At 37.5% G+C, this 25,860-nt stretch overlaps 1 protein-coding gene across 14 annotated transcripts in view; it reads right to left on the bottom strand.

Annotated features, from left to right (window-relative positions):
- Positions 1-25,860, bottom strand: part of LOC131439486 (collagen alpha-1(XVIII) chain) — an 805,709-nt gene that overhangs the window by 66,049 nt on the left and 713,800 nt on the right. For 12 of the 14 annotated variants that reach the window (XM_058610551.1, XM_058610550.1, XM_058610549.1 and 9 more), the window contains 4 exons: positions 22,043-22,265; positions 21,720-21,797; positions 14,031-14,173; positions 12,731-12,823 (listed from right to left, as the gene is read on the bottom strand). In XM_058610551.1, coding sequence (XP_058466534.1) covers positions 12,731-12,823; positions 14,031-14,173; positions 21,720-21,797; positions 22,043-22,265 — 537 coding nt within the window. The remainder of the gene's footprint in view (positions 1-12,730; positions 12,824-14,030; positions 14,174-21,719; positions 21,798-22,042; positions 22,266-25,860) is intronic. The other 2 variants (XM_058610552.1, XM_058610559.1) reach the window with 2 other exon arrangements.

Genomic DNA, 25,860 nt, shown 5'->3' with positions numbered 1-25,860 from the left:
CGAGTCAAGTCGGTTCGGTCGGTTCCAAGTCGGTGCTATCGGGCTAAGTATTAAATCATAAAACTCTAATCCTCCTACGGGCACATGCAACTATTGTTTAAGTGGTCGGAAAATTACCGGGCAATAAAGTGAAATTGTTTTCCTTTCTTCCTCTCGACGTAATTGTACTGCTCGATTCACGGTTCGCCGTTTTTACATCATGATACCACTCAATGCACGGCGAAAGCTGATTGAAAACGGTTCAACTTCAGCGAGTTTATTTCTTTTCATTTTCGTGCTACATCTTTAGAAAACCAAAGGAAAAAAGTACATACATCGATACTTGACAGGGCGGGTTTGAGGCGTTGCTTTTGTGTGAAAGATTACCGAAAGAATATCTCGTCTTCTGTCATTAGATTTGTTTCACATTGGAATAATATTTACGTTTCTCGTATTCATCTCTTCCGGCTGACAGGATACGGAATTGTAGGTATCTAATATAAATGTTTCTTTTCTAGTTTCTCCCGTTCGTGTGCTACGTTGGTGATCCTTATTCACACGTTCCGAATTACATTGAAACTTTGGTTCGAAATCCGAACGAAGCAAAACTCAAATGCAATCCGGAGCAAAGTAAGTTCCCACCAATAATACCATGTTCAACTATTTCAATAAAACATTATTTAATTAATTAAACCAAATAAACCAAAATCTGGTATGAAAAATACAGTTCGCTTAACTTTTTGCCATTTCCGTCCGTAGGAAATAGGGGCCCGATCCCGATTACATGGAAACCCTTTCTAGTGTGCGCCACGTCGATGTTTTCTCTTCCTCTGAATCGCTCAGTGATGCATTTTTATATTTCAAATTCTCGTTGCGGGAAGTTTTTCCTCCATTTCCGGCGGATATACTCCCGCAATCGAGTTTCGTTCCGCTATCCGGTATTTTTTGTGTGTTGTTGTTGTTGTTGAAGTTCTCGCTTCGTATGCATTTTAGTGCATATTTATGTTGCAGCTGACCAACAGTGAAACAAAATTGTTTCCCGGAACTTCCGCTGGCGAAGCCTCTCATTTAACACAGGCTAGCAAAGAGCAATATCCCATTTATTTAGTTCAAACAATACTGAATACAGCGATCGCTTCGTTCGTTTCGGCAGGGTGAACTTTTAAAATAGCAGAGATTTTTTTTCGCTTCCTCATCGATGAAAATTAATTTAGTCGATGGTGAAAAGGAATTATTCCGGATTGCAAAGCAGTTCGGTGCTGTGATTGAAACGGGAAGCCTGATGGATCGGAAATGTATTGTTTCATGCATCACTCACGAATGTGTGGTTCAGATTACGGAATAAGACCGTGCGTTAAAATGATTCAATTTTTACAAAGAACCATGCGTCTGCTTTGAAAATGCTCTGAGACGAGTATTTACTGATTATACCTTACTCTCGGCAGGAGAATTCACAATGCGCTGCATCATTTGATTGTAAATTACTTCGAGCACCTTTTTCGCAGTGTTGTCCCTAAAAAGCAGCTCGGGGCAGCTGGCAAAAGCACCTAATAGATTAATTATCAACACAGTTTTCGGGTTGTTTGTTCTGTTCTTACTTGCGGGGTAATAAATTACTGTGGCAGTCTTCGGTCGAATCGGGTCATTTGTGCTGTTCTTTTCAAACGCGGTCAACAGAACCCACTCATGCTGATACTGCACTAACGGTGGCTTTGGTGAATGAAACAAAAAAAAAAAATAATAAAAAAAATTGCACACTAATGATCAGCAAACCGGAACAACCGCAACTGGTGCGGTCTAGGGTTTCTGGAACGGACAACGCTGATGTCAGGGCGCCCTTTCACGTTCCACGGAGATAAACTTTAATTAATGTAAATAGCATTTTGAAAAATTGTCCGATACGATAGTATTTTTTTCCGGGTGAGTGGTTCACACAAAGCCATTCCTTTATTGACTGCAAGCGAATCTCGCCAATCTGGAGCAGATGTGGAAGAATGCTTTTCTCTCTCATTAGTTAGTTTGCCAGTTTGTTTACTCAATATGAGAGCTAAATTAGCATATCACTATGTATACAAAGTATTAGCTGGATCATGTGTTCCTCGCTACATATTTTAGAATAATAGTAAGGGTCCAAACTCGTTCTGTTTAAAGCTAGATAATGAAACTTCGTCGAGTCCATTGAATTTATTCCTGGACCCCGAATTATTATGATAAGGAAAATTTTTTACCTTTCATAAATAGAAAGGTTATGAAATTACTGTGAAAACCGGCTTTTGAACTGAGACCCGGAGGGCCGAATGTCATATACCATTCGACTCAGTTCGTCGAATACACAAAAGGTCTGTGTGTAACGTTTTTTTGCACTAACTTTTCTCGGAGATGGCTGGATCGATTTTCACAAACTAATATTCAAATGAAAGTTCTTGTGGTGCCATACAAAATTCCTGAATTTTCTTTCGATCTGACTCTCGGTTCCGGAGCTATGGGGTAAAATAAGCTGATGTTAACGTTCGAATAGTATTTTAAAATTCAAAACAATTCCATATTTATATTGATTTATACTGCTTGCAACAATAATTCATGGAAGAACACAACTTCTTAAACCCTAATGCCATTCGAAGAAGTTCATCGAGATAAACAAATTTGTGTGTGAACAGTCCTATGCTCCCATATAAGGTTTCTGAATTTCATTTGGATCCGACTTCTGGTTCCGGAGCTACACGGATGATATATGATATATGTAATGAAATTAAAAAAATGTCACTCTTTTTGCTAGTAGATTGCTGAACCGATTTTTTCCATCTAGCATTTAAATAAAAGGTCTTAAGGTCCAATAAAAACTGCCTGTTTTTTGAACACCCAAACATTTTATGTGGAACCCTCTACAATTTCTCTAAGATGGCTACACTGATTGTCAAAAATTTTGAATCTTATGAAATAGTCAACAATCCATTAAGCGAATTTAACTGGCTTCGTCTACACCGATTTTCGAATTTCGTTTTCGTAAGTATCAGGAATAGAGAAGCTAAAAGAAGGTCAAAATGAATTCAAATCAAAATAAACTTATGATCCCATATAAAATTGGTGAATTTTATCAGATTCCGACTTACAATTTTGAAATTACAAGGTGATGAGTTTTTAAAATTCAAGCCGTCATAGAAGATGACGAGACAAAAAAATCTTCAAATTTGGGCTCAAAACTATTTCAATTTATTCGTCATCCTAATTCATGGATTTACGAACTATTTTTGGTTATGCTGGTCTCTGAATACCGTTTCTACCGTACCATTAGTACCATAAATAATGACGAAAACTTTAAAGAGGAACTACATATACTTCTACATCTCATGGAATGCTTAACCGATTTTCACTCGTTTAGATTGAAAGGAATATTTTTAAGGTTTCATACAATTTCTATTTTCGATTCGTTTTGCACTTCTAAAATTTTAATAACAATTAATTTAATAAAGACTGTCCCAGAAAGTATGGACGTAACCAAAAACCGCTGCCATTTCGCAATGGTTCAGAATCTGTCAATTTTTATTCCTGCGTCCTGTTGTTTAAACTCTTCTTTAACCACTTGTGTAGTTGTTTAGTCGTTTTCATTAGTTTGTTTCGAGATGCGTGGACTTTCAGCAGAACAACGTCAAAAATTGTGTACAAATGGTGCACAGAACGCGGACTGTCACTGCGAAAGATAGCAAAAATGGAAGGAGTAAGTGAAAAAGCTGTGCGAAATGCAATCAAGAAGTTCGGTGAGGATAACACCTTTGTGGATAAACCGAAAACGGGTAAAAAAAAGATCCTGCTAACCCTCAGTTGGATAAACGTATACTGAAGGCGTTCGAGCAAAAGAAGGGGGTTTCAGTTTGGGATGTGACCAAAAAGGTGGGCACTTCGAAATCAAATGTTCTTCGCGCTAAAGAACATTTGAATCTTCGAACCTATAAGAAGCAGAAACAACCAAAACGTAGTCCGAAACAAGAATCATCGATCAGGCCGAGGGTTCGAAAGCTGTACAATACGATTCTTGCTGGAAATTTGAACTGCATAATCATGGACGACGAAACCTACATGAAACTCGGTTACAAATCCTTGCCTGGACCACAATATTATACGGTGCGAGAAGGTCAAATGTTAAACCAGTCCGAGACATCGATTGAAGTCGAAAAATTTGGTAAGAAAGCTATGGTCTGGCAAGCAATTTGTAGCTGCGGTAAGATTTCGAAACCCTTCATCACCACTGCTTCAATGAACAGTGAAATATACATCAAGGAATGTTTACAAAAACGACTTCTACCCATGATTCGAAGCCACAAGGATCCTGTTGTCTTCTGGCGAGATCTTGCTTCTTGCCACTACTCGAATTCAACGGTAGAATGGTACACTACCAAAAATGTCACTTTCGTCCCAAAAGACATGAATCCATCAAATTGCCCACAACTTCGACCAATTTAGGAATTTTGGGCATTAACGAAGGCACATCTTAGGAACATGTCTCGGCAGCCGAAATCATTCAACAGTTCGAAAAAGATTGGAAAAAAGTGTCAAAACTTGACGCCAAGAAGTCTGTACGGAATTTAATGAGGAACGTTCGCAAGAAGGTGCGCCAGCTAGTCTACAATGGCTAAGTAGCAAATGTTGAGAATAATATTCTGTTGTTTGTAGTCTAATATTATCAGTATATCGAATAAAATTTCAATATCTAACACTTGTGAATTATTTACAGCAAAATTAAAGTGCGTCCATACTTTCTGGGGCAGTCTTTACGACGATCATTAAAAAAATATCATGAAAACTGCACACAACGAAGAATATTCACGCGGAAAACACATGTTGATTGATAAAAAAAGGACGTTTTTTTACAATAAAGACGAAAAGGTTTTTTATTGCAGAGTTTTGAAATTTCTGCTTAGGGGTAGATGGACTAAAACGTACCCGCGAGTCAAAATTTACCTCACGCTTTTCTCAGAAGCTACAGGGTCCGGCACTCGAAGTGTAACCAACTTCAGACCTTCGAGCCTGGCGTCAAGGTAAATGCGACATATTATCGGGAAAGTATTCTGGAGGTTGCTTTGAAGCCGTGGGCAGACAAACATTTCGGTGGCAGACCATGGACGTTTCAGCAGGACTCGGCACCGTCTCACAAAGCTCGAGTGAACCAAGAATGGCTGAAAAACAACGTTCCGAACTTCATCACGTCCACACAATGGCTCTCGAATTCACCAGATGCGAATCCAATGGATTATTCTCTTTGGGCCATTTTGGAGAGCAAAGTCCGAACTAAAAGATACCCCAGTCTCGAGGCGCTGAAAAAAGTTATTGTCCGCGAATGGGCCAAAATACACCTGCAAGTCACATTCGGGCAGCTTGCGATTCGTTTTTTGACCGTCTCAAGGCCATAGTCAAGGCAAAAGGTGGTCATATCGAGCAAAAGTGAATTGATTCTGAATTTTGTATTATTTTTACAAAATTTGGACTTTGAATTAAGTAAAAGTAATTTTCCAAACTGAATTTATGGCCTTTTTAATTGGTTACACTTCGAGTGCCGGACCCTGTACAAATATTTTTCACAGAAATTTTAATGAAACTGAAAGTCTGTTATGGCAGTAGATTACAGTAAAATTTTGGTAGCAATAGCTCAATAATATCTGGAAAAATAACCAAATATCGATAATGTCTCTGTTATAGGGAAAGGGCTCCCTATTTCGTCTCATTTGTAAGGACGTTACCTCAAAAACAAGATTTAGCCACTAAAATCACTATAATTATTTCAAATTTCTACATAAGTCGCCTTGCTCCACTTTGGGAATTAATTCACATTTGTTGGAAATCGAACTAGTATTCAAAAACCTGCTAAATGCACTTCCGATGTGTCCACTACTCTGCTCCTAAGCCACAGATGCCATTTATACAGATTTTTCTGTATTGTATAGACTTTTGCGTTCGTGAATTAATTTAAATCAGAGTACAAATCTGTATTAAATATTGGAAATCTGTATAAAAACTTATACAGATTTCCAATATTTAATACAGATTTGTACAGGTTCATAAAAAGTGAGAAGTAAAAAATTAGATTTAGATCTCTCTGAGTATCTATTAGTATTTGATTGCAGTGATTCTTTAAAAGTTTATTAATCAACGGATAAATCAAATGTTAACATGGAAATCTTCTGTGCAGATATTTGATGATGAACACTGACAAACATTTTAAACAATCTTAAACCAATTTGTACTTATATAACTGAGTGCAGCAATGAATTATTTTTTAACAGAATTTTTATATAGAAATTTCATTTTATTAGTGAATACGGATAGAGCAGATACAGACTTTTTTGAAAGCAAAACATATTTTCTATGAAAATATCTGGCATCTCTGTGCACAGCCGATGAAACACACACACTTCACAGCGTTATGTTGACATATAGCGGAAAGAAACCAGTGCTACCAGATTTGTCACAATGGTTGTTTCATTAGTATTTAACCCGCGCTTCCTGGTAATATTTGAAACCGAAACAGTTTTATTGAAATATAAATATCAATAATATAATTAAACTATTGCCACGGATACCAAAAAATACTTGTTGATGATAATTTGAAGAAGAAAAAGAATTGTATTGAGACATTATGAGAAAACTTGACAACTTTGCGAAACCAAATGAGATGAAAACAAAGCGCAATTAAGTAAACTAATTGGAAAGCTTTCATCTCATATATTTGAAGACTTTTATTGCTTGTCGGGTAATTTTTGAAGTTGTTGATCCGTATTTGAACAGGTGGCAAGTGAACATTACAAATTATGAGTTCATCCAGCATTCAATAGTAGTGTAATTGTGCAAAATAGTGATCATGTTTAGAGACGAATCGATTAGTAGGTATTCAGAAACATGACGAACCGTTAATCTTAAGACGTAAATGTGTAATAAATTGAAGAGTCAGTTTGTTTTCAATGAAAAAAAAAACGATCACCGAAGAATTTAAAACCATTTTTTTTTTCAATTCGAAAGTGTGACAATAGCTTGAATAATCAATATAAAACATTTCACAGTTTGGTTCTGGTACGTTGTAAGATATTATTCATGTTCAAAGTAATGAGGTGAAGGGATGAGATGGAAATAGGAGCTCAGATGAAATCGGGAGCCGTTACCCTATGTAATTTTTGGTCTTCGTTCCATATTAATTTTCTAGAGTGAGAAAAATGATTTTGATCATGTAACTAACGAACTTCTTTGCCAATCCTTCGTTTTTAAAAAATTAGTTCTAATATAGACGATGTATTTGCAATTTTATAGAGAAATCGTCAAAATTTTCATACCATGCTTTTGGTGGCAAAATGACCCGAGTTGTGTGGGGAAAGAGGCTTAAGAATTCGCTTACAAAAGCTATGTATTAGTTATCAATTTCAAGGATAATAGTGAGCAATCTTTCATCTGGCAAGTATTTCTTCCACGGCAAGGCTTAAACCTTCTTTAGATAAAAAGTAGAAGCTTTATGAGAGTGCGTTTTGTCCCATTGTTGTCATGTGTTTCGCTCCATTGTTTTGATGGATGTTCACCTGTTGTTTAAGATCATCCTACCTCTATGTTCAGATACCCGTGACTCCGAATAATTTAAAATGTATATTTTTTATGTTTTCTACGATTGGGCGTCATGTTTCCCATATATTTGTGAAGAATTTTTTTAAGGGGTTTTGAAAAATATGATATTTCCTGTCTTTTTCTTTACATACAGTGAGTATTTGTTCGCAATTATGGGAAATAATGATGACGGAAGGTAGAACACATGAAACTTTAACATTTTATTTTCTTTAGTTACGATATAGCAATATTTCCTTAGGGGGTACGTTTTACTCCATCTACCCCTAAATATTACTAAGCTGCTGGCATGATACATTCAACAAGACTAATAATTCTTTTGATCACTGATTCTTTTGCTTTAAGCCCGAAAATATTAGTGTAGTATAAACAACAATAGTTTGGTTATACCAATAATTAACCATTTAAAATCAGATTAAAGGCTATAGCAGGATAAGCATGTGAAATCTGCCCCCAAAGGGAATTCATATTGTTATACCACATTCGAAAGTTCATAGACTGGAAACAATTTTCTCAAAGTTTCAACCCTTTAACTGCCATATTGACGGAGCTAGGGTGGTTCTATTGATTTTTATTTTATTTGATTTTTGAAGAAACCGTCTTCCATTAAAAAATACTTGAAAATTTCGAAATATATTTTTTCCCTCTTCCAATTTTTGCACCACCCTGGATTTTTTAGCGATAAATAAAAAAATTTTGAACATGTTACAGTGGTATGTTTTCATATTTTTAAAAAAATGTGGACGACCACAATATTTGATTTTTTCTAATAAATAAATAACAGTCGACCATGCGTCCCCATCAAGTTCTGATAGAAGGAAACGTATGGTGCTTTCTTCTAGTAGTTTATGAAACTGAAGCGCCTGAACTGACTATTAGAACAAAGCACCATGCGTTTCCTTCTACTAGAACTGGATGGGAACGCATGGTGCTTTGTTCTAGTAGTTTATGCAACTCAAGCGCAGGGCTTAGAAGTCAAAGGAACGAAAAAGAGGAAATGAGTTTCAACTTTTGCATAATACATACATGATCGTACTTCGGGTAGAACCTAGAAAGCTACAAAGCAACAACTTATTGGTATGTGGTTCATGCATGAATGGTAGTAATATATGAACGTCGCGAGTATCACAGATATGAAATTCGGTTACGGCAGTCAAGAACTAGAGCGGGTGTCAGTTTTTTAAGTGTTGCTGATGGATGAAATGAAAGAATAATGAAAGAAAGAATGAAAATTTCGTTACAGTTTCAAAAGTGACTGTATTTAGTTCGATAATTCGGTAGTGTTTCATGAAATAGTAAAATCGTTTTGCACTGTGGGGTCTCGTACAACGCGGTTTCCTTTTGCAGCTCTGTATATTTCACTAAATGCATATCGAATTGGAACAACAGTGAATTGAATTTTTCTTTTATATATTGGTGTCAAGCAAAAGTAACCATTGATGAAGGTTTCGATCGATTACTTAGAATTATTGACTGTATATTTCATTTTAATTAGAAATGGAATAAAAAATGTCATAAAAATACATTGCTATTTAAAAGCACACATTTTCTTTCTGATTATTTTCGTTTATTCTATAGACTTATCATCGTCACTTATTTTATTGGTTTATGAGCTGTTCTGATTTAAGCATTTTTGACAATATTTCCGCCGGTCTCACTATTCTGGATAAAAACCGTGCATGCGATAAGTAGTAAATAATGAAGACCACGTGTGAACAGCAACGAACAGTTCTATTGCCAATAGTGCAATCACAGCGATGGCGCCGGATTCTCAAATATCCAGTCTCAATGATATTTGGCCATGTTGAACCAGTAAAATCCTGAAGGCGTTCCTCTGAGAGTGAATAATTACTTACTGAGTTCATTGGTACATGAGACGTCAACATGTATTCTCAGATATTTTTTGCAAAGTACGGACCTTTCTACTCAATATACTCAAAAATTAAAAAATCGATTTAGCGAATCAAGTTTTTTAATGGACATGGTCGATAAATGCATGACTTGAAATTATGCAAAAGGTTATAACTCAAGAACTAAAAATAATGCATCACTTTTTTATATCTGATGTTGTTTCAAATTTTAAAATAAAATAACACTTAAAAAACTGACACCAGCTCTAGTTCTTGACTGCCGTAACCGAATTTCATATGTGGGATACTCGCGACGTTCATATATTACTACCATTCATATATGAACCACATACCAGTAAGTTCTTGCTTTGTAGCTTTCTAGGTTGTACCCGAAGTATGATCGTGTATGTATAACGCTCGTATCCGTACTGTATTTTACAGTATTGTGCTGTATTTTCGACTCAAATACTGTGTACTGTTTTTTACCCTCAAATCTACTGTATTTAAAATTTGCACTGTATTTTTACACTGAAATGTACTGTATTTTTCACACTAAAATTTAATACAGAATTTTAAATCTTCAACGTATCGCATTTCGATCTGTGGCAGTAACAACATGTAGCGAATGTGAATGAGAACACAACAACAACACACACAAATGTTTTCATCAATTTATCTTTTTCAGAGCGCGTCACAACAATCGTTTTGCCAATTAAGCTATTCTGCATGTGAAACATACAAAAAACGAACTAATTGAGGGCTGAAACACCTTGCGGAGGGATTGTTATTGAGAAATGACTACAAATGAACGCAGTAGGGCCCGAGCACAGCTGAACATGGCCGGTTCTTATGTTCACGTAGGCTGTTTGTATGTGTGTCTCACATGCAGGATAGTTTAATAGGCAAAACGATTTACCCGTATTTGGCTTACTAAGGGTGCGAGTCTCATCTCTGCGGTGGCTTTTTCGCGGTTTTCATGTCATTTTTGTATTCGCATGTCATTTTTTCAATCTGTTTTCCTCGTAAGATGCTGATCAAATTAATTTGCTTTTGTTTTTTATTCACAATTTTTAGAAAAAAGCGTACTGTAAAATGTACTGTATATTCAAAGTCGATTTACTGTATTTCTTTGATTTTTACGCCAATTGTACTGTTTTTCGTAAAAAAAAATATACGAGCGTTATGTATGTAAAGGGTGATTTTTTAAGAGCTTGAGAACTTTTTTAAACAATAAAACGCATAAAATTTGCAAAATCTCATCGGTTCTTTATTTTAAACGTTAGATTGGTACATGACATTTACTTTTTGAAGATAATTTCATTTAAATGTTGACCGCGGCTGCGTCTTAGGTGGTCCATTCGGAAAGTCCAATTTTGGGCAACTTTTTCGAGCATTTCGGCCGGAATAGCCCGAATTTCTTCGGAAATGTTGTCTTCCAAAGCTGGAATAGTTACTGGCTTATTTCTGTAGACTTTAGACTTGACGTAGCCCCACAAAAAATAGTCTAAAGGCGTCAAATCGCATGATCTTGGTGGCCAACTTACCGGTCCATTTCTTGAGATGAATTGTTCTCCGAAGTTTTCCCTCAAAATGGCCATAGAATCGCGAGCTGTGTGGCATGTAGCGCCATCTTGTTGAAACCACATGTCAACCAAGTTCAGTTCTTCCATTTTTGGCAACAAAAAGTTTGTTAGCATCGAACGATAGCGATCGCCATTCACTGTAACGTTGCGTCCAACAGCATCTTTGAAAAAATACGGTCCAATGATTCCACCAGCGTACAAACCACACCAAACAGTGCATTTTTCGGGATGCATGGGCAGTTCTTGAACGGCTTCTGGTTGCTCTTCACTCCAAATGCGGCAATTTTGCTTATTTACGTAGCCATTCAACCAGAAATGAGCCTCATCGCTGAACAAAATTTGTCGATAAAAAAGCGGATTTTCCGAATGGACCACCTAAGACGCAGCCGCGGTCAACATTTAAATGAAATTATCTTCAAAAAGTAAATGTCATGTACCAATCTAACGTTTAAAATAAAGAACCGATGAGATTTTGCAAATTTTATGCGTTTTATTGTTTAAAAAAGTTCTCAAGCTCTTAAAAAATCACCCTTTATTATGCAAAGGTTGAAACTCATTTCCACCTTTTCGTTACTTTGATTTCTAAGCCCCGCGCTTGAGTTGCATAAACTACTAGAACAAAGCACCATGCGTTTGCTTCTATCAGAACTCGATGGGGACGCATGGTCGACTGTTATGTATTTATTAGAAAAAATCAAATATTGTGGTCGTCCACATTTTTTAAAAATATGAAAACATACCACTTCAACATGTCCAAAAATTTTTTATTTATCGCTAAAAAATCCGGGGTGGTGCAAAAATTGGAAGAGGGAAAAAATATGTTTCGAAATTTTCAAGTATTTTTCAATGGAAGAAATACATCTTCAAAAATTTTGAAAAAAATTGTAAACCTTCCTCATAATGCCTTAAACACACCTGATTTTTGTTTTCAAATTTTTCGGAGGAGCGGTTTCTTCAGAAATCAAACAAATTAAAAATCAATACGACCACCCTAGCTCTGTCAATATGGCAGTTAAAGGGATGAAACTTTGAGAAAATTGTTTCCAGTCTATGAACTTTCGAATGTGGTATAACAATATGAATTCCCTTTGGGGGCAGATTTCACACGCTTATCCTGCTATAGCCTTTAGAAAAAATGAGGGCAAATCTGATTGAAAATGTTGGCGGATTTTTCGTGTACCGATTTCGGGATCTTTGCATGCCGAATTGCATTCCTCGAGAAATTGTGCATTTAACTGAAAAATCTCATAGATACATTTGGGACGATTATATTAAATAGGCTTACATAAACGTAATATTTTGAGGTTAACAAAAACGTTATAATTGTGCGCTAGTAAAAGTGAAATTGTTTTGAAGCGTGACAATGTCCATAACCAGCACCCCGGGGCAAAATCCATTGATATATGAAACACTAGCAAATCCATCCATCTGTATGTTAGTTCACAGCTTCTATTCAGGATGAAAAACACTCGCATCTTCGTTCTATCAAAATGTGCGGGACAGAAATTTAATTAAAAGGGGTGCCCCTTGAACTATTCACTATGGATTCAATCTTTGATCAACAGTGCGCACCCCGGCAAAGCTCAAGACCATCATTTGGCTGACTGGCTTTATTTACGTACTTCAACCTGACATCCAGCCAGCCAGTCAGCCCGGGAAAGGACACTCTCGAGTGGCCACGAGGCGCACAAGTGCAGTGGTGGTGGAGGTGCAAATACTTACCGCAATATATTGCCATCCTTTATTCACTCGCACCAGCAGTGCTTCCTCGTCAATTATGTAGGCGAGGGTTCCGACGGGACTCGTAGCGGACATCTATGGGGAAAGGAGAATGAAAAAAAAAATAGCATGAACCGGACCGTTAGAACCACGAGAACTTGCCAAGAATAAGCTACGTCAGCGTCAGCACTAGCTTCCGGTGTAGGGGTCGGGTGGAATGTGTGTAATCGTAATGTATGTGTGTTGGATGAAAAAAGGGGAAGAGCGACCGAGCGAGCGAGCGAGCTTGAGAGAGAGAGAGAGACAAAAGCTGAATGATAGTGAATGGAGTGGCTTTGGACTTCTGTTAGGCTCAAGTAAGGCTTGATGGCTTCCGGAAAAAGTATGCATTCATTATTGATGATAAGACCTTATTTATTTGGGTGCCACATGACGTTTTGCATGTGGGAAATGAGCTGATGGCATCAGTGCAAACGACGGTAGTCGACTTCGTCAAAATGATTACTGGTTGACTGGGTGGCTCTGGCACCGAAGGAAACAGACACGGTGTCATCAAGCTGAAGCTGATTCAGTTCGAGTTTTTAACAAAGTTAAAAGTTAGTCGGAAGCTTTGCTCCCACACGCAAAAGTTTGCAAATGTTGACGGTCCGAACAAGTGTGCTTTATCTTCGTCCGATAGCGTTGAAATTTACTGCTGTTACAGCAAAATATATGGTGAAAGATTCGGTCATCTGACTTCCTATCTTCCTATCCGTTGCTGATGAACTCGAAAAATAGTCCCATGGCCAGCACAGCAGAACGCAGATTCTTTGCTTCGTCGGTAGAATCCCAAGCACAAGCACACACACAGAGAAGGCCATCGGGGTAATGATGGGAATATAATTCTTGATATTATTTGCGGGTACAAATGTTGGCCTGCCTTACTCTTCTGTGTGTCTCGTTGATCTACCTGAGAGTGCCGGGGGTCTGTCTCAGTACAATCACGGTAGTAATCATCATTATTTGGGGTTAAACGGGAATACAGGGAATTTGGAGCTATGAGCTATGGGATGAAAATTTTCCGGTAGAATATGATGATGATGATAACGATAATGATGGTGATTGTGAAATTGCTTAAGGGATAGATTATCTCTGTTCATCTATCACAGCCTTTCGTGATTCGGAAACTCTTCCAATTAATCAGTTTATGTATCTTACTCACTCTAGCTCTGTCTCTCTCTGCGCTTCCGGATATGAACCAGTATTATTTCACAGTCGTGGGAAGCAAACCAACAGAGTATGCAATTGCTTGGCCTTGGCTTACCTTCGACATGGCATCGGTGTTCTGGAATGTGACCGCCCCCGGTACGATTCTCACGTTGGCACCGTAACTGTTGGGAATTTCATCGCTGCTGTCGTGAAGCGTTCGGCCAGGTGATCCCGGTGGCCCCGGAGGTCCTGGCGGTCCTGGGGGTAATTGTAGGTTAAGAAGGAAACAGTGAATCGTGGGTGATTGCTGTTCGAAATTAATACTACACCACAAGCTAAGCATAATAAGGCACGAATAGAACCGAAAGAATAACTAGCTGCAGGCACTACGACACTGGTAAGAGTTGACTACATTAAAGTAAGTATAGGATATAGGATATTCCGTTAACAGAGTACATTTATTTGAGCAATCTTAGAACCATCGGATAACTTTTCATTCTAGTAATGTAAAAAGTTAGGTATAAGAAAAAAACATCATACATAAATGGAAATTATGCTTGAGTCATTTAATATCTGGGAACACTCCCATTTGCCTAATCGGAAATATTTTGACAGCAGTTTATTTTGAAAATCTCGTCACGATTCATTTTGTTTGAAAGTAATTATACTTAATGGAAACCACGAACCGAAAAATTAATTTGGAACACCCATTTCGATAATTCGACGTGGTCAGGTTCAACAATCTTGATGTCATTGAAATTGGCAAAATCGACCGGGTGCAGCGTTCTCAAACACACCCTCATGTGTCGCTTACTTTTGGTCGGCAGAATCGCACAAAGCATCGTAGTGAAACTAGGAATTGAAAGCGCTGTGCTTGAAAGTATTGGAAACGATTAAGGCAAATCCACACGGCAGGGTTGGATTGAGATTTCGCCAAGTAGTTACAAAACACTGTCAGAAAAATTCGCCAGCGAGAAAGATTTCTCATACTTTCGTGCAAGGACATTGAAACAGAATTTGAAGATGTGCCCGGAAGTTGTATGACGATGTATAATGTATAAGTTTTTACGGAATACGAAAGAAGCGTCCTCATGGACGACGACGAAACGTATGTGAAAATTGTTTATGGGAATCTTTCCGGAAAAAAACGTTCTATAAAGCTATTGGTCGTGGTGATACCCCTAGCAAATTCAAATTCAGTGATTTGTTTTAGTCTCGGTAAGACGTAGAGTCATCTTGAGTTAGTTCTAAATTCGATCAGTATCTAACAAAGAAAACAGATTAGAAAAATGACATGCGATTGCAACTATGTCAGACGGGACTCAAACCAGTAGCTAGCTCCTAACCGGGGAAATTGCTTGCCAATCAAACTATCCTGCATACGAAAACAAATGAAGCGGAAGCCTAATTGACTAGAAGAACCCAGTATGCTTCGCTTTACTTAGCCACTCCAGCATTCAATTATAGTCCTATATCTATAAAAACACAGTGTATATAAAACAAACAAACACCGCATCACAAGCCTGTCCTCGTTATTCTGCTTTGCCGTCAGCCACTGATTTGAGACTTTGTTTTCGTTTTTGTAGCTCATAGACAGCAAAAGAGGCATAAACAAAATCTCAAATCAGCGTCTGACTGCAAAGCAGAATGTGAAGATAGACTTGCGATGTGGTTTATGTGTTTCTGTCGGACGGGTTTCCATGGAGACAGTAGATAGATAGTTGAGTGCTGTGGCGATCGAGTAAAGTAAAGCATGCTTGGTTTTTATAGTCAATAAGGCTGTCACTTAATGTGTTTTCAAATGTAGGGTAGTTTAATTGGTAAAACAATTTCCGCGGAGAGCTACGGGTCGAGTCCCGTCTGCGCGGTAACATTTTCGCAGTTTTCATTACATAGTTGCATTCGCATATCATTTATTCAATCTGTTTTCCTTGTTTGATACTGATCCAATCTATAATCTCAACTAGCTGATTTACCCGGCGTTGCTCGGAAATGTTTTGTGAAGGCAAGGCCGAAAAAAATTCTAGAAATTGCCCTCCCCTTGATTGTAATGAAACATAACTTAGACGGAAACCCGATTGAACAATACTCCGTTCATGTTCAGATTGCAAATGAGCAGTGTCCCATTCTCATAATAATCATAATTTTTATGGTATTCTCGAAAAATTGGGTCAGTTTTATATTTGAACCCTCTTGTTAGAATCATTTAAAACACTTTTCTCTCTATAAATACCTTCTTGGTAACCTCCGAGTTTCATATGTATATGTTCTTGTAACGTACTGCCGTACTTCCGCGTCTACAATACCTTTGGCTCCCATGGCTAAAAACACTTGCTACTCCCCCCTATTTCTAAAAATTTTATGACATCATTATTTCCACGTAATTGCTAAAAGTTTTCCATCTCATAATAATTATTTTATAACGAAAGGCTATTTACCATCATAACTACATTCGTCCTATAGAATAACTTTTTATATCATTTATTTTACGCCGGCTTCCACCATTTTGGTCACCGTCACCGGAGAGAAAAACCTATGGAATAACGATTCAGTTAATACAAATGTTGTTGTAAACTTATTTCCATCACCTTGAGTATAAAGTTTTCTCAATTTACATAAAAAAATGCACATTGATTGTATGATTTCATCAATTCAGATCAATGTCGGGAATACTTATTCCCCCTCCCTCTTGTGATTTTTTTTTGTGAACCGTACTTAGTTGCTAGAAATATGCTGCACTCGTAAAAAAGTACCAATTTTTCGTAAAACCAGATCAATTTTCCTTTAAACTTTCCATGTTCGGGTCACTTGCTACACTCCCTCACCCTCTAAATAACCTTCTTATCTATTTTGATTATCCTTACTTTTTGTCAGTGAACTTACTACAGATCTTCTACATGATTACCCTGAGTAGTGTAGAAAGTATCTGTGCTTTTCAATAAATATCGATTCCCACCCTTTGTACATGTGCCAAACTTGCTGGCGATTGTTATGCTGGGACTTAAATATTCTCGCGTTCATAGGTAGACAAAGATTATTTTCCCTTAGTTCTTTGAATTCCCCGGCAAAATGGAACCAGATCTGTTGAAATTATTTAAAGAAAATTACGTTGCAATCAAATTAACAACAGAAATTCTCTCTACTACGACCTTAAAATTCTTGCCACTCTCTTGTTTTACAAAAAATTGGAGATGAAAATTTATTTTCAACAACCCTTACTTCTAGTCTAAATGCCGATTCTCTTCAAATTATATAAATTTCGTCATTGACCCTCTCCCCCATGTTAACGGCACTTGCTACATACTTTCACCCCTGAAAATGTCCTAATGATCATCTCTGAAGAGCAAGAAGTATCTGTGCTAAATTTAATAGCAATCCGTTCAGTAGTTCCGTAGTTATACAGTTACAATCATTTAACCCCACGTTTTAGAGGCACGTACTACACCCACCCCATACGAATACCCTTATAATCATATCTAAGTATCTATGGTCTTCAAAAAGTATCGATTATCGTCGAATTAAAAAAAAATTTCATGACCACTGTTAAGGACACTTGCTACGCTCCCTCCCCAATAAAAATATCCTTACAACTATCTTTGAAGAGCAAAAAGCAGCTGTGCCAAGTTTTATAGCAATTCGTTCAGTAGTTCCGGAAATATGCCGTTACAAACTTAACACTCCCTTTTGTAGAGGCACTTTCTACACTCTTCCCCCACAAAATATCCTTGTAATCATATCTAAAGTTGTGCAAAAAGTATCTATGGTCTTCAAAAAGTACCGATTCTCGTCAAATTAGATAATTTTTTTAATGATCCCTTTTGTTAAGGACACTTGCTACGTTTCCTCCCCCATAAAAATATTCTTATAACCATCTCTAAAGAGCAAGAAGTATCTGTGCCAAGTTTGATAGCAATCCGTTAAGTATTTTCGGTGTTATGCCGTATTGAACAATACACCCCCTTTTTTAAAGGAACTTGCTACATCCACCCCCGTATAGTCATCTAAGGTATGCAAAATGTTTCAATGCTCTTCAAAACGTATCGATTCTCGTTAAGTTATATGAATTATTTCATGACCCCACCCTGTTAATGACACTTGCTTCGCTCCCTCCCCTATAAAAATACTCCTTAAATCATCTCCGAAATGCAAGAAGTTCCTGTGCCAAGTTTGGTGGCAATCCGTTCAGTAATTCCGAAGTTATGGCGTTACAAACACAAACTTACATCCATTTTTAGAATTTTCACATGAAAGCCTATGATCTGGCAAGGTATTTGCAGCTGTGTCGCAATCCCCAGGTTTTCGTGACAAACAAGACTATAGATTCCTAATTCTTTCATGTATTAAAGCTCCTGAACCTGTGGAATTTTGGTCTGATTAGGTAAGCTGTCACCAGTCGCACAAGTTTTTGACCTCTACCAGAAAAAAATTTTTACAGGTTCAGTGTGAGCCTTAATATCACTGCAGCCTAAAATTGTCACGTGTTTGCAATGAAAGAATACAATCCAACAGCCTCATCATTCTTTTTTCTGCCTTATTCGAAAATGATCGCGTTCAAAACAAACAAAAAGAGAGGACGAATTTCCAACGCCAACGTTACTCGTTTCCTTCGACTAGATGCAGCTCAAATAACATTGGCATGGAAAATTAGTCGAGTTTCAATTCTTATATCGAAAATCTGTGAGCAAAGTCTTGGCATTATATTTCTTTTGTGGAATTTGGCCACTCACGTTTCAACAGATTTTGCAGTCGATTCATAGCGTACGAATCATTACTTGGCTAGTTCTACGATCCGACTGACACTAAAAATTCGGTCGTATTTCGATACTGAACAGTGTACGATTTTCACTGCAAACCGAAAATGACTGCAAAGGTAAACGAAAGAAAGAACACAATTTTGAAACTACTATTCCTCTTTTATCATTTAACTGGATATGAAATCTCGATCTCAAAATTTGCATGCGAAGCTGAGAGTGACATTTATTTGTCGTCACTTTCATCGTTTATTGAGTCAATTAAAAAGACCTTTATTACCACTGTAGTGACTCATTTCAGAGGAAAAGTGCTATCGTAGTATCGACGCCACGAGTTGGATTCATTCTAAAAGAACATCAATCCACGGAATTGTCCGCAACTCCGTCCAACTGAGAAATATTGGGCAGTTTCCGATCAGAAATTAAAAAATAGTGAAAAGATTACTCAGGATGCGACATATACAAAGAAATGGTGGAGCGAAATGGTCGTGAACAAAGGATAGTTAACAGCAGAGAGTCAGGTCTGCAAATTTCTTATAGAGTGCTGCAGACATTTTTTGTTGCATATTTTTGAAAATCGAGTTTTACTTACTTTCGTAAAAAATTACAGACTTCAGAAATGGCAGCGCTGTTTGTTTCTTGCTCGTTAAGCCAGTTTTGTGAGTCATACTTTAAAGAGAAATGAAAGCCGCAGATATTTTTTTTCGGATTTACAGACCTTTGAAATTCTGTTTGAAGATATTTTAAACTTTTACCTGGCATCTCTGCTCCAAAAAGTGTCTAAAGTTTGGGATTTGGTCGACACCAAAACGGAATTGCTTTTGCGTTTTTTTTCTTTCCAAGACTTTCATTTGGAGTAGACGGAAGCCGGAAGAGAGCAGACAGACGACAAAAGACAGGAAGACAGGAAGACAGGAAGACAGGAAGACAGGAAGACAGGAAGACAGGAAGACAGGAAGACAGGAAGACAGGAAGACAGGAAGACAGGAAGACAGGAAGACAGGAAGACAGGAAGACAGGAAGACAGGAAGACAGGAAGACAGGAAGACAGGAAGACAGGAAGACAGGAAGACAGGAAGACAGGAAGACAGGAAGACAGGAAGACAGGAAGACAGGAAGACAGGAAGACAGGAAGACAGGAAGACAGGAAGACAGGAAGACAGGAAGACAGGAAGACAGGAAGACAGGAAGACAGGAAGACAGGAAGACAGGAAGACAGGAAGACAGGAAGACAGGAAGACAGGAAGATGCTGGAGCAAAATATATGAAAGTGGTGAAAAGACTACTGTTGAAAACATGGATGCTTTTGATTTCCACAGTTTAGTGAAATAAATAAGAAACGATTGATCACTTGTTTATAAAAATCATTTTGCAAGCTATTGAGTTAGGAGCGTTCACATTACGGAAGAATGTTATTTTGTCCCTATTGGAGTGCGAAATTTTCTCCGAATTGTTCTTTGAAATTACTATCGTAGTTCTGAAAAGGGATATAATTATAAACACGAGGTTACACTAAAACGCAGATTCTTTACTAAATGGACGGAACCCAGAAAAATTAAATGAATGGGGAATTTCCGAAATGTTTTTCAATTGCTACTGATTTGCTGCCATTGCCAAACCATAAAATTATCCTTTCAGTCAGTGCTGTGTCATAGCAAGCGTTTTGATCGTTTTGTGTCACTCTAAACCGACATGCTCCACAGTCTACCCCGGTAACCAATAAGCCCATACTAATACCACACTATGACAGCAAATAATCACTAATTGGCATTTCAATCGCGCTTGAAACTAAATTAAGACCGACTTTGGCAAAATTTACGGCTATTCATAGATAATGCTTATTTATGACTGGTGTGCATTCTAAAAGCTGAATTCTGATTGATTTACAACAGTCGAGCTATCACATTGCAGATATAGAGCTATAAGCATTTTTAGTGCTAATAAAAGGCTATTTTAGTGCCATCATTAGTGCTCACTGGTTAACTGAGTAACGTCGAATGATGCCACAAAACGAACAAATAATCAAATAGGGAAAAAGTTACTCAGAAATCAAAATTAGATTAGTTATGTTAAGTTTTTGATGGGTGAAATTTGCAAAATGACACCCATGTTTATTAAAGTGAAGACGTAGTCCTACGTCGAATGCGTCCTTGTTCCATATGGACTAGAACCCGAAGTGTTGATTTGCGTTGATCCTTTTGTTACCCTTGGATGCACTGACCATTGTGGGGAGACAGGCCCCAACCGTATCACTTCTGTCTAGGTTTATTTGTTTTGATCGGTTCATTGATAACTGTGCTGCGAATTAGTTAATAAATTCAACCGAGCAGCGGCATGCTCAGATAGGCAAAATTCACCCAGTTGACATACCGAAGTCAATTTTAAGGTTTGTGTATGATGTGGCGGAATGGCTCTTTCGGCGGAATGACTTCCGAAGGAATGATTTACGACGAAATGATTTGTTCTTCTATCTGCCAATTAGCGTTCTTCGTGATGACTTCCGAGAAAGTGAATCTGATTGCAATTCGATTTTTGTTGTACATTTTAAGTGATCAAAACTTTCCAGATTTTCAATGTTACTCATTTTTATAGTATACTAAAATATTTTAGCAACATAAATACATCGAATTTAGCGTAGCTGTTAGACAGACCCATAAAATGTTAGTTTCGCGCAGTATATTTGGTCATTTTTTTTAAAGTGGTTAGATCATTTCATACAACATTTAGATTTGATAAAATAATACACTTAGCTAGCAGCATGCGTTTGTTTAAGAAACTAAGACTATTTCCTGAACCGGAGATAGAAAGAGTAGATCTTTGGAAATCGAATCCGTTGTCTAATTATTCATTCTGGTCATTCGGATTGCCGTAATGATCCGGTCACTCGAAGTAAAAGCTTAAGTTTTATTCAGTAATTTAGGATGGTCGATTCTCAAAGGTTCTCTCTTCCTTCTTAAACTTTTCTACGATAATAAGATCACAAAACCCAGAAACACTGGAAGAGTAAGCGAAAAAGGAAAGTAGGAACAATCGTAACATCATTCATAGTTTACCAGGCGTACTATCTTGAATCTCCTTGTGGTGCTTTAGTTCTCTAAGTGCTTTTAGTTCGTCTAAGCTTGAGCGACCTCCTGCGACATTGGATGCGATTTGAGTGTTTTGTTTTAATGTTGCACGATACGATGAGAAGGGCGGAGAGCAAATTATGAAAATTTGTTTTTAGATCAAATGGAATGATTGAGAAACAGGTACTGCAACAACCAGATAGACTTATCTCAGAACAAACACAAATTAGAACACAAAAACATACAACACACACACACATTCGAGCACATTCCAACCATTCGACAGAGATAGCAAGCAAAATGTTTTTTACCTGGTCGTCCGAGATAATTCGGATCACCGTAGAACGGACTGCGGGAGTCCATTCCCGGTTCACCTTTTTGTCCGACGATGGACAATCCGGGCGGTCCGGGTGGACCCGGTGGTCCTGGCATCGGAATGTACTGGACTCCTTCACCGGCTGCCGCCGGTAGTCCTGGCGGTCCGGGTAAACCATCTCGTCCGTCTGCACCCCGGTCACCTTTCTCTCCTTTGGGCTACAACAAAGAAAACATAAACGTTTTGAATCAATTCGAACGTGTTCGTTGATGTTAGATAAACAACAGAAATCTGAACATTTTAATTCCATCGCTGAATGCTTTTGCAGCATTTTGCTTCTGTGCAATGCATATCACAAAATGCTTACCTATTAAAACAAGATTTTTCCGACTTACTCTGCTACCCACATTGTCAGTGCAGTGCAGTATGAGTGCTAACATTCGAAATGTGCGACATCTCGGCTTCAGGTGAGAGCTTGGAGATTTTTGTTTTTGTTCTATCAGTTCATTTTACATACCGTTCTTTTTTCGACCACAAACTGATGTCAGCACAACGACCCATCTAGTGAGTCCGGTCCATCCTACCAACATCCTTCCAGGGTAAAATACCACGCAGATAAAATTCCAACCAAACCAACCACTTTTCTGTCCCCAAACCATAAAGCTCTTACAATTACTGTGATTACCCTGGAACTTTGTTTAGTTGCCATAGCGACTTCGGCATCATGGGCAGAAAGTCAATGTACACAAACGTAGAAAAAGCATTTTAATCAGATAGCAGCCACTGGTCAGACCACGTTTCACATCCACAGCCTGTCTTCCTACCCTGTACCGTGGTCGACCCGCGCGTTTCAGGATTCGTCGTTCTGAGTCAGCCGGTGGAATTCGGTTGGGGTTTGTTTACCGGCACGGTGCATATTTTGAATTTGCTAGTATTTGTCCCCCTTCGAGTAACGCTTGCAAAGTAAATTCTTCTTCTGCTGACTACCCTCGGGTTCAATTTAACCTTTTAGTGGGGAATATTGGTTGGAATGTGAAATGCCTCAGTTAGGAACAGATTGAATACTGTCCCCTGACAAATTAGGAGGATAGCATTTGATTACACTTGCAAATATTTCCATGAATATTAACCGTGCGGAGTTTGGAATGAATTCAAGTAGATTGTGGGTGTTCTCGGGAATGGCCCCGCCTGCACCAATCCCAATTGCCATTGGAATTGTGATATCTATTTGTGTGTATTTAGTCGAGCGATTTAGCATGGACTAATATATTTTTTGATGAGGCACGACCGAACAGTCAACGATGACTGCCACAACGACAACCTCAATTTACAACATAAACTTTTTTTTGTACTTCCAAGAAGAAAAAAGAAAACAATAGGTTTCTTCTATTATGCGATTTGACAAAGTTTACCTCGCATAATCTTTTAGACTACTGGAACTATTGAATCTTCTCTTCTCTGAATCCTACCGGGTCATCTTTCGTCAATTTAACAAAAATCTTAGTTCTTCGAATTTGTGTCTGAATACCACAAGAACGATTTGCTTCTTACCGATTTGGCTTACCACTATGGCAAACATTGGCTATACCTGAATCTATTTGCCGGCCCCGAAATGACCAGAAATAGTAGTGGAAAAACTTCAAATGCAATCGATTTCACAATCTTAGATTCAAACAGAATGGTTAATGGTCTCATAGGATACAATTAAATTACATAAGGCTCGAAACTACGGGGGTTGAGTGTTTGAATAGTTGAACCACAAACGAATTTTCAGACATGACAGTTACGATCTTTTCTTGGCGCACATCTACGGTCCTCCGTGAAACTGGCACCAATGGTGATAAATTGGTTGCACTGCTGAGTTCCCATCATCGCATTCATAATGCAAATGTCAAACCGTGAGAACCCTTTCGATTCGTTAACTTTTATGGCACACTTTGGTCGAAATGATAACAATGCAATTAATCTCGCGCTCCACCAAGCGGTGAGTGCGATCGTTTTAGAAAGTACCGGGAACGGACCAGATTTTTTTTTAATATTTGTAAGAGCATACATGTCTTTATTGTTTATCTTTGGTTGAACCTTCATTTAAAGTGACATGTGGAAAATCATCCGAATTGGGCCCATAGCTGTTTCAGTTTTTAAATCTTGTAAGTTGATATTCACTCAAGTTTTTTTTGTTCTATTCATAAGTCAAAAAGATGTATTTTGAAGAAAGTACTGCCGGTACCTGTGTGGGTATAAAAGATAATTCAACATTCAACAGGGGCGCGGACGTATAGAGCTCACCACCCTCAAACCTTTTCTTTCGAAAACAGGCTAAAACAGTTGAAAAGTCGTATAGTAAAAAGAAGCTAGAAGTAGCTCGGGAACAAGACAAATTGCTAACAAAATTTGGCTGCGTGGATATACATGCTAAAGTGTCAACGCAGAATTCAAGCAGCTTTATGGTCTTAAGTTTTATACTACATTACAACGTGATTAGACTGACGATTATTTAAAGGTCAAAACACGATCGAAGTTCTCTAAAAAGTATATGGTTTGACCGGGTTTTTGTAGTTGTGGTCAGCGTTGGCATTATTATTCTCAACAATCAAGAATCAGTTATCATCCCCGATAATAATCCTCGGTGATTATCGTTTACGAAACAATCATTTCCTGAGATTAATATTGGGGCAGCATTCTCACTTCTTATCAGTGTTGCGCAATTATCAAATAGTCAAATATCGCCATTGAGTATAATCTCATTCCTATCAATATCACTACAGCTATATGCTTCTAATTCACACATGATTATTGATTATCATTCTCACGATTATCAGCCATGTAGCAATTTTCACTAGCAGATGATGATATCCAGATGTGAATAGTGCAATACGCAAAAGCAATGTGCAATGCAAATACAACGAAAAAAATTCTTAATATTGGTCATAGAGACAAAGTTTTACACTTCGTTTTAATTTCAGAAATGATTTACTTTCATTGTCTAATTCGATTAAAGCCAATTGATTGCTATTAAGCCTGAATTTGATTTATAGAAGTAACAGGAGTGCAGGGTTTTGCACAGCGTTTGAAACAGCGCTCTGCTGAGAAACTATGTTGACTACGATGCACAGTTTTTTATTTGTGCTTCAGGGGTTGATTTTGGCTGTTTCATGTCTCCAGAAGAATTTCTGTTTGATATAATCCGCTTATTTTAGAATAATCAAAGTTGACAATAATCCACCTACAAGTGAGTTAAAAAAATATTTTGCATGCAATACGAGATAGAGAATTTACTTTATTTTGATAAAGTTGTAGACGATGTTTAAACAAGAAAACATGTTGAAGGCATGAACACTTTAAAAAGCATTGATGCCGATATATGATGCATTGTTTATTAGAGACCCCCAAAATGAAGTTTTTCCATAATAACTTTTTTCAATGAATTTTTTGAATTTTCAAATGTTCTACAATCATATTTCAATTATCAAAATACATATTTTTGTCAAAGGTTACATACTTTTAAGTCTACAAACATAAAAGTTTTTGAACAGTTTAACTTCAAAATACTACATATTCAAGTATCTCGAAAATGTGGAAATAGGTGGAACTAATTTCAACAAAATTTGAAAGTATGATCAAAACACTATTTGAAAAATTATTATTCACAACTTAAATTCGCTTAAATTTATATGAAACACACTTTAAAGAAAAGCATGTTCTACCATTCTCCAATATATATTTAGCACCCTGACATACAATATTCATTAACCTTGCACCCTAAATTCAATATTGATCAAAGCCAGCGAGAAAATAGTAGAAGACGAAAAC

This window comes from Malaya genurostris, chromosome 3 (assembly GCF_030247185.1).
Source record: "Malaya genurostris strain Urasoe2022 chromosome 3, Malgen_1.1, whole genome shotgun sequence".
In the NCBI taxonomy this organism is placed as follows: Eukaryota; Metazoa; Arthropoda; class Insecta; order Diptera; family Culicidae; genus Malaya; species Malaya genurostris.
The sequence above is the reverse complement of the archived record's forward strand: the minus strand, read 5'-3'. Positions and strand labels throughout refer to the sequence as shown.